The sequence below is a fragment of the Alexandromys fortis genome, unplaced genomic scaffold (assembly GCF_014885135.2).
Source record: "Alexandromys fortis isolate MF-2015 unplaced genomic scaffold, M_Fortis_MF-2015_v1.1 scaffold_223, whole genome shotgun sequence".
In the NCBI taxonomy this organism is placed as follows: Eukaryota; Metazoa; Chordata; class Mammalia; order Rodentia; family Cricetidae; genus Alexandromys; species Alexandromys fortis.
The window spans coordinates 2,109,406-2,118,980 of record NW_026068095.1 but is presented as its reverse complement, the minus strand read 5'-3'; the positions used below and the strand labels follow the sequence as shown (position 1 = coordinate 2,118,980).

Genomic DNA, 9,575 nt, shown 5'->3' with positions numbered 1-9,575 from the left:
TACATATTCATTTAACTCATAGCTAATAATCTGTATCGCCACTTGACTGTGACTTACCCGCATGAGTCTATCCAGCGTCCATCTTGGAGAGGAGAGCCATAGCATCTACCACACTGCCTTCCTCCTCCCAGAATCCTGTTCTGTCTACTCCACCCACCTAAGGGCTTGCCTATCAAAAGGCAGCTTCTTTATTTAACCAATGAATGTAACACATAGGCAAAAGATCCTCCTACACCATTTCTCCTTTTTTTGTTTAAACAAAAAAGAAAGGCTTTTACTTTAACATAGTAAAATTACATATAACAAAGCAGTTATCAAGCAAGAATTCCAGTTACAATATTTATATCTATTTTATCTTTTATCATAGCAATGGAAAACTATAACCATCTATCTATTTTTCCACTCCATCAAAGACTCCAGAAGGATATAATATTACCTAAGTAAATGAGAAGTAAGCAACTTCAGAAACTCTAGAGATGACAGAGACATCTCGCTGCCTGGACAGTCACTCAAAGTTCTTTTTTACTGTTGGGGCATCCATCTCTGGCCTTTAGGCCCATAGTATCTAGCAGACTTTTCCATGAAGCAGGAAATTTCAAAGAAAGTTCAGTCACTTTCTTTTGTATCCTGCAGAATGTCTTGCAGACTCTTTCATAAGTCAGGAACCCCGAAAGATCATCTCACCTTTAGGCAAGTCCAGCAGTCCTCTCTCTGTGGGTTCTTTGTATCCAGTTTATGCAACAGTCCAGGCAAGAGTAGTTTCTTGCCCAAATGGCTAGTAAACTCCATAAGGAGCCTCTTTGATGCCCATCTTCCTCTTGAAGTAGCTGGTGCTACCAGGAGCAGACCCTAAGTTATTAAAACATTAAATGCCATATTCTGTTGTTTTTGAAAGATATGAAGAATGCCTATCTAACTGAAATATACATCTATATTTCTAGAAAATTTAACTAACATGACTACAAGCTTGACTATTATCAATGATTATTCATTAACAACTATATTTCCTGATTATACATTATATTTTTGCTGTTTCAAAAGGCTTTATTTTTCCTTGGTCCAAGACTTGAGAGGGACTCCAGGGCATTACAAAGCTGCCTAATGGCTTCTTGAGAGGTTCGGGTGAAGGTCCTGAGGCAGGCTGGTGCAGAGCAGAGGTGGGAGCCCCTCGGAAGGAGAGTCATGCTTGAGAGTGAGCCTCCTAGTCATGCTTGAGAGTGAGCTGCTCAAAGAGGTACTCACCCAGAGATGCCTGGGGCCCAGCAGCCAACCAGCGGAGGTTGGTCAGGTGGTTGCCCATCTTCTTGATAACCTTCACCTCCTTATCCAGGAAGTGGTTTTCAAGGAAGTTACAGAGATGAGGATCTGTGCGGGCAGAGCCCAGGGAATGAAGATCCAAGAGGGCCTGGTTCAAGTTCTTCTCCAAGGCCAGGGAAGCTTTCATGGCCTCCTGGGTTTTACCCCACTCATCTTGAGATGGACTTTGCACATCCTGAAAGAGTGCACGGCCTCCGCGATCGTTCTGCAACTTGAGGAGATGCTCGGTGCCCTCGTGCTTCTCCTCGGCCAATTCGCTGAAGAAGTGGCCTACACTCTTCAGAGCCACGTCATCCTGGTCAAAATAGAAGCCCAGCAAGAGGTAGGTATAGGTGGCCTGCAGGTGCAGGTTGACCAGGCGGTTCATGGCAGCCTCCACTTTGGTGGAATAATTCTGACGAATCTGGGAGGTCATGGCTGAGATACAGTCTGGAGCTACACGCAAAGAGATGGTGCTGGCTGGTCCTGGGAGCAGAAGGCGGCCAGGAGATGATCCCGGAGGCTGCGATTGCAGATGAGGAGCGGTGGAAGCTAACAAAGGAAGGCACTGGGTCTGTTCCATAAAAACACTATTGAAGCAAGACACAGATCCACGGGATCTCCGAAGGCTGCTCTACATTATGTTTTTAAATTAACTACACAATCACAATACCTTAATCAAGATCAGAAATACATATACATATAACAAAATTGACCTTAAATTTATACCAATGAAGCATAATTTATACCAATGTAAATTAATTCATATCTATATCATATCCCCCTTTAAATGTAAAAGAACATTTATAAACAATGTTTGGGAATATGGGCACAGTTAGTTCTCTACAAACTTCTTCCTGATGTATGGGGGCGCTGTTAATTAGGTCTTTCATGGTATAATATGTGTGCTAGATTCCTCTCAGTCAGCAGTTGAGTCAAGTAATTTTTTGAGGGTGTTCGTAGCAACCTTTCAGGAGGGCATGCTCTATCATACCATATTGGGATAGAAGCAATCCACAGGGTCTCATCCTCTGTGAAATCAAAAGAACCACCTCTTTTCCGAAGCATCATATCCTTAGGTCCAAATTCTGAAGTCAAGATAGCTTTATAGTACACATGTTGGATTAGCTTAGCCACACAATGAAATGTCTCTCTCTATTTAGCTCCTTCACAGTCAAAAAATTTAAAGAAAACACAATGAACATAATCCTGACTCTGTGAATTTTTCATTTTTATGTGACTTATTTTTTATTTCTTTTAATCTATTACCATCTGTACTCTGTCTCTTTAAAGACTTTACCCTTTTTTAATCATTAACTTTATTCTCTATATTCTTTTTCTTCTCTCTTCCAAGCCTGCATATGTCTATCAAACACTATGACACATTTAGAGAACTTTTATGCCTGAATCTGTCCTATTGTGAATCTGTAATTCTTCACTATCCAGGAGCACTTCTTAAAATGCTAAGCACTTCTTAAAAACTTAAGTTGCACCATGTACAGGTAATACGGTACTGCCTGTGTCCTGCCCAGTCTAAACCTTAACTGTGCTGTTATGATAATTAATATAGTTACTGCCTGAGATCAGCACAGTTCAGCATGGCAGAGCTGAAGCTGCTCATGTCTCTGAGCCAAGCACAGTTCCAGGCACACAGCAGTCCACATTGCCATCAAGCAAGCCATAGCACTTTACTCACAAAACCCCATCCAAATTCTCTGTCTCCTGCAAGAGAAAGAGGTTACCGTAGGAGCATAGCACAGAAAGCCCGCGTTTAATTTCTCTGCGGCACCTGGCCAGCAAACAGCAAAAAGCTGTGTTAAACTCTCTCTCTCTCCTTTTTAAGCCCTCTCAGGTTTTATGTAGAGTTAGTAGACCATGTTGGGCAGGCACTCTGTTGTAAAAGGAGTGGCAGCTGCGTTCCTGCCTGGATCCCGGCTGACTAAACCTCTAAATAATCACCAAAACTATTCATTTAAACACTGCCTGGCCCATTGTTTCTAGTCTCATATTGGCTAACTCACACATCTTAATTAATCCATTTATATTAATGTATATTGCCACTTGACTGTGCCTTACCAGCATGAGTCTAACCAGCGTCCATCTTGGAGAGGAGAGCCATGGCGTCTGCCACACTGCCTTCTTCCTCTCAGAATTCTGTTCTGTCTACTCCACCCAAGGGCTGGCCTATCAAAAGGCTAATGCAGCTTCTTTATTTAATCAATAAAAGTAACACATAGACAGAAGACCCTCCTATACCACTGTTTCTTAGGAGTTCTGTGGATTTCAACTTAGAACCCCATGGTTGTAAAGATTCTCTTATTAGATAAGTCATCTTCCCTGCCTCCCCTTCAATATATCTACTTTATATGTGCCCTTGAATTGTAGATGTAATCTGTTATTCTTTACAATTCCATGACCAATGTCAAGCAAACAGCAGCACAGTATGTTAGTAGGTGAACTCAATCATCTCTTTTTGAAAATAGTAAATTACCATAACCGCTCAAATTGACTCTTGTTCATATACTCTGTGACACTCCTGTAGACCAATTGAATTCATAGTTGACTTTGAATTTAAACTGCATTCTTGTTGCTAGCATGCAAATAAGGACATATTCTGATTCAACATTTGTAAACACTATTGTTTAATTTCTCCATTATTTGTGTTAAACTATTTAGTTTTCTGTTAATTACATGTTAAATTTAATTATCATAATATTCACAGTGTTTTTTTGGAAACCTAGGAAACTAATATTCCTTCAAAAGCTAGTAACTATGCATAACTGTGTTTAAAATTGTGTGCTTGTGTAATTACATAGAGGAACACACACATACCCCATAGGAGAATTATTGTTCTATCTTCTCAATTGTGTTTCTCTTGTATATAAATAAAATTCAAAACACCTTTAATGATCTTCAGACTTTTTGGCCTTTTATCAATGTCTGTCAAACATATTTCTCATGTTTAGAGCTTTGGTGAAGTTACTGGTTTGAGTACATTAAGTTTTAAAATAATTATTTTTTAAGATAATCTGCGATTCACAGAATCAAGGTTTAAACATTTCTTGTGCTTTCATTATGTTCTTTTAAAAACCTGTTTCTGATGGAAATAAATGGAAGTACAATACCTCTAAGCCCATTTAGATAGTACCAGTTAATAGCAGAACCAATCCATGCTGGCCATTATGTTCTTTTAAAAAATCTGTTTCAGGCAAAATAAATGGGAGTACAATACTTCTAAGCCCATTTAGATAGTACCAGTTAATAGCAGAACCAATCCATGCTGGCCAAACACTTTCTCCATTCCCCCTCCTTTCTACAGATAGAAAATAGAACCTTAAAATAAAAATCCTGCTTTCCCTGGGAGGCTGGTACTTTTGACTTTTCTGCACAGCCTGTTGGCAAAGGCTTCTCTTTCTTTCCCAGCCTGCCTGATCCAAATAATCACCCAGAAACTATATTGATTACAACACAGCTTGGCCTACTAGCTCATTCTTATCATTGAATAGATCTTATAACTTAAATTAACCTATTCTATTCATTGATGTATTATCACATGGTTGGGGCTTACTGGTAAGGCATCAGGCATCTGTCTCCTAAAGTGGCTACATAGCATCTCTTTGACTTTGCCTACTCTCTCCTCCTCTCTCTGCTTGGAATTCCCACCTTGCCCTATTCTGCACTGCAATGGGCCCAAACAGATTCTTTATTAACCAATAGTATTCACAGTATACAGAGGGTATACCCACACCAGCACCCTGTCATATTAGCTAACACACTGCTCAACCAACTCTAATAAATGCTTTGCCTGAAAAATGACACATCTCCTTCCATGTCTCTCCATTCATGATCATCTTGGAAATGTAACACTTATGAATTGAGTACTCCCTAAAAAATTACATCTTATGAAGCAGATAGTTTTTTCAGTGAACTGTACAAACCTACACAGCATAGAAAGGAAGGCCTGTCTCAAGATCCTGTTCTGTAGAATCAGGGCACATGAATGGGCAGAGAGAAAACCAAATCTCAGAGTTAGTACAAACAAAATTATTGGACTTCCCTGCTTAAAGTTACTGTTACAAAATAGTAGGAAAAGCACCAAAAAGAAAGTGGTATACAGTAACAAGCTGACTACTATTTCAAGGTCTTTATGTGGGTTGTGTTCTAAGGTCTCTGGAGCCTTTAGAAATGAGCTGCATGCCCTTAATATCTCTCCACAGGAAGAATATGAGCAGGAGGAAAGTAATCAAGGTCAGGGTGAAGGGGATGAGTGTGAACATAGTGTTGGTGAATAAAATAATCCTAGAGTTGACCAGAGTGGATTGAAATAAGAATATAGAATATATTTGGTTCATGTCCATCATTCCAGAAATGAGCATGTCTGTTTATGACTAAAATATTCAAAGACAAGAGAAGCAGAGGTTCCAGCAATGTCATCAAAACAAATTTTGAACTCTCCACTTTAGGTGAAGAAACATGGAGTTTGAGAGAAAAAATGGCCATTTTGAGAAAATAAATGATGCTGATGTTTATAGCAAGTCAGAAGCTGACATGATTGGTCACCATCCAGAAAATATTGATTCTTCTCTCCACTTTTCCAGTTATCATTAAGGATGGTACAACTCAGATATAAAAAAGGACTATGAGAAGAGACCAGAGCAGAGTGATCCTGGAGATGGCCAGAGCAGTGAGGATCTGACCCACTGAAGAGACCTTTCTTCTCTTGACATAGTCCATGATGTTCACCAGTGCCATGAATGCTTTTCCTAAGTTTCCTATTATGAATTCCACACTTAAAATAAATGTTAATGTGGTATGTAGAATATAACTCATTGTCACTAGAAGGATGCTTTAGTTCATGATACACTGATGAAGATGTTTTAATCAGTCCTCTAAAATGCTGGGAAATTCTTGAACTCCCATAGCAGTCACTGCCATAAGCCTCTATACACAGTGCCAATCAAACTTTGATTTACTACTGATTTGGTCCACAATAGTCTGCACAAAATTTAAGAACCCCCAAGGCAGCTAGGTTAGAGTTTATTCAGATACTATGAGCCTTACAAAGGGCACCCTATAGTCTTTTGTGTAGATATGAAATAAACACATAATTTTTATATGCTGTTATCAAAATAAAGATATACTTACATGCATTGGTTTTTACTTGTTTACCTTTATACATATTTTAATCTAGATATTTGATTTATGGACAAGTGACATTAAGGAATTGTAACTCATAGCCAGCAACCAAATCCATACTGAAATATAGAAGAAAAACAACGTTAAATATCAAAGTAATGCTTGCCCAGGGAACTATGCACGTTTGCCAAAGTTTTTATAGCAAGGTAACAGAGTTGCATAAAAGTCTCATAGACTTCATTGTCCTTCTGATATTCTGTAATAAGAAAAATGAACATCTTGCATTTTGCAGGGTCATGCACACACACACACTGCTACCCACAAGTACAGAAAGACTCAAATGCCATTCACTCACCATTTTAATAAATCTGTTTCAACATTAGTGGTTTTGTGCATGTAACTTATGCTTATTCTGCTGTAGTTGACAAGATGTTGTATCAAATAGTTTCCATGTATAATTGATATCATAATAATATAAATATTTTCAAAAGTTGTGAATCTTTTATTTCTGTATATGAACAAATTTGGAGATTGTTCTATCATGCTATCAAACAAAGAATTTTAATGAATTTAAAGACACACCAAGGATCTTTCCTAATCTGTATTTGCCTTTGTTATTACATTTGCCACCCTTCGAACCTAAGAGCTTCAAATAGAACCATTTCACTCCAATTTAGACCAGCATCTGCTCCACTGCCAACATCACAAGCTTCAAGGATAGTACATGACCAAGAAAAGCAAGAAATAAAGCAATATAATGATATTTTACAGTGTTAATAAATAAGCTTACTTTATTTACAGAAGTGAAGCAGTCAACCTCTAGAGAACTCTTTTATTATTAAAAATTTTATTAAAAATTTCCACCTCCTCCAATTTCCCTCCACTTCTGTCCACCCCTCCACCTCCCTCTCCAATCCAAAGAGCAGTCAGTGTTCCCTGCCTTGTGGGAAGTCTAAGGTCCTCCCCTTTCTATCCAGGTCAAGGAAGGTGAGCATCCAAACAGACTAGGCTCCTACAAAGCCAGTACATCAAGTAGAATCAAAACCCAGTGCCATTGTCCTTGGCTTCTCAGTCAGCACTCATTGACCGCCACGTTCAGAGAGTCTGGTTTGATCACATGCTCTTTCAGTCCCAGTCCAGCTGGCCTTTGTGAGCTCCCATTAGATCAGCCCCCCCACCCCCACCCCACCCCCCGTCTCAGTGGGTGGGCGCAACCCTCGCGGTCCTGACTTCCTTGCTCATGTTCTCCCTCCTTCTGCTTCTCATTTGGACCTTGGGAGCTCAGTCCAGTGCTCCAATGTGGGTCTTGTCTCTCTCTCCATCCAATGCCAGATGAAGGTTCCATGGTGATATGCAAGATATTAGTCAGTTTGACTATAGGATAGGGCCATTTCATGCTCTCACTCCAGCTGTCCAAGGAACTAGCTGGGGACATCTCCTTGGACACCTGGGAACCCCTCTAGAATAAAGTCCTCTAGAGAACTCTTACGTCTACGAAATCTTCAGACTGAAAGGAGAGCAAGATCCTATCTCATCCTGCCTTTTATTCCTCTGTAGTGTTGGAATGAAAGGCATGCACTGCCACTTCCTGGCCTCTATGACAAACTAGTGTGGCAGGTGGGATTAAAAGTGTATGTCACCACTAACCTGGCCTGTATGGCTGACTAGCGTGGCTGCCTTGCACTCTTCAGGAGAGCTTTATTTATTAAAATACAAATAAAATATCATTATATTACCCCTTTTTCCAAATTACAAAAAAGTAGGCTGTAACTAATATAAAAAACTATGCATTAACTACAATGATTATAATATATATGTAGTAAGTACATCAACAATGTCAAGTCCATTTGCATTTTACTAATTCAGAAAAAATACTCCATATCTATCCTATCTTGGTGAAGCCAAAGTCTTGAACCTAATTTACTTTCTATCAAAGTGATTCACAACTATCTTTTGATATCTCTCTGCCTTATACATTTTACACTTCTTTAATGAATTTCTGTTCTGAGTCTCATAAACAATAGAAAACGATAATTGTCTAGCCTTCAACCACCTCAGAGACCTAAGAGAGAAATAATATTAACTGAGTAAACAATAAGTACAAGCAAAAGAATTCCAAAACAAAATGTGAGAAATGACAAAAACAACTGAATGTCTGGACAGTCAACCAAAGTTCCTTTGCAACATTGGGACATTCTTCTTCAGCATAGAGGCCTATAATATTCATCAAGCTTTTCTATGGAGGGGGATTTTTGAAGGACTCTTCTTCCACCTTGTCTTGAGAACGTTTAGCACCCACTCTTTTTTGTGTTCTGCTTATCCAATTAGGATAGCATACTGTCAGCGGTCAAGGGAAGGACACTTTCTTGGCCAGTGACTTATTTTTGTCATAAAGAAGGGAAACTTCATGTGGAGTTTCTTCAATGTCCCCATCTTCTCTGAAGTAATTGGTGCTACAAGAAGCACAGTAGTCTCATTGTCATAAAAAAAGAGCCTATGTTAATAAAACATCTTAAATAACTTATTATCTAAAGTGAATGAAGACAACCTGTCTATTTAAAATGTAACTCTTTGTCCTTGAAACTATACCTAATATGATTCTACATGTTCATTCTTAATAGATGACTAATTGCCAATCGGCATTTTCCTATTATTTTAAAAAGTTGGTAATAATAACTTTCAAGGGATAGAAATTTGCATTACATAGTTATATAAACTGTATAGATACAATACCTTGAAAAAGATTAGAAACATATGTACAATATGTTTTAACAAAAATTAACATTTTTTATATTTACAAAATTTGTATACACTATAAAAAAGTTCAATCCAATGCAGAATATTTAAAACTAGTAGTTGCTTTTAAAAAGAAGACTCAATAATCTAATATTTTATCTATCATATCTCTATCCTCCCTTTTTTCTTTTCATAGTAGATTCAATAATCTACACTTTTATCCTATCAAAACATGACATTAAAATTCTTCAGGAGCTAACAATAGTAAAAGAATTTTTGATTCAAATGCAATAAAAGGAACAATTAAGTCAGAGGCTACACTAACATTGATATGGTGGTGCACACAGGTAAACTTAGCTTAGCGGTGAAGAGATACATGTAGGAGGATAACTAATACAAGGTAAGAC

At 38.3% G+C, this 9,575-nt stretch overlaps 1 protein-coding gene across 1 annotated transcript; it reads right to left on the bottom strand.

The window, feature by feature from the left end:
- Positions 1 to 1,201: 1,201 nt before the first annotated feature.
- On the bottom strand, positions 1,202 to 1,732 carry LOC126489200 (ferritin light chain 1-like). Its single transcript, XM_050123257.1, has one exon. It carries the CDS (start codon positions 1,730 to 1,732, stop codon positions 1,202 to 1,204), a length of 531 nt encoding a protein of 176 aa, XP_049979214.1.
- Between the last annotated feature and the right edge of the window lie 7,843 nt (positions 1,733 to 9,575).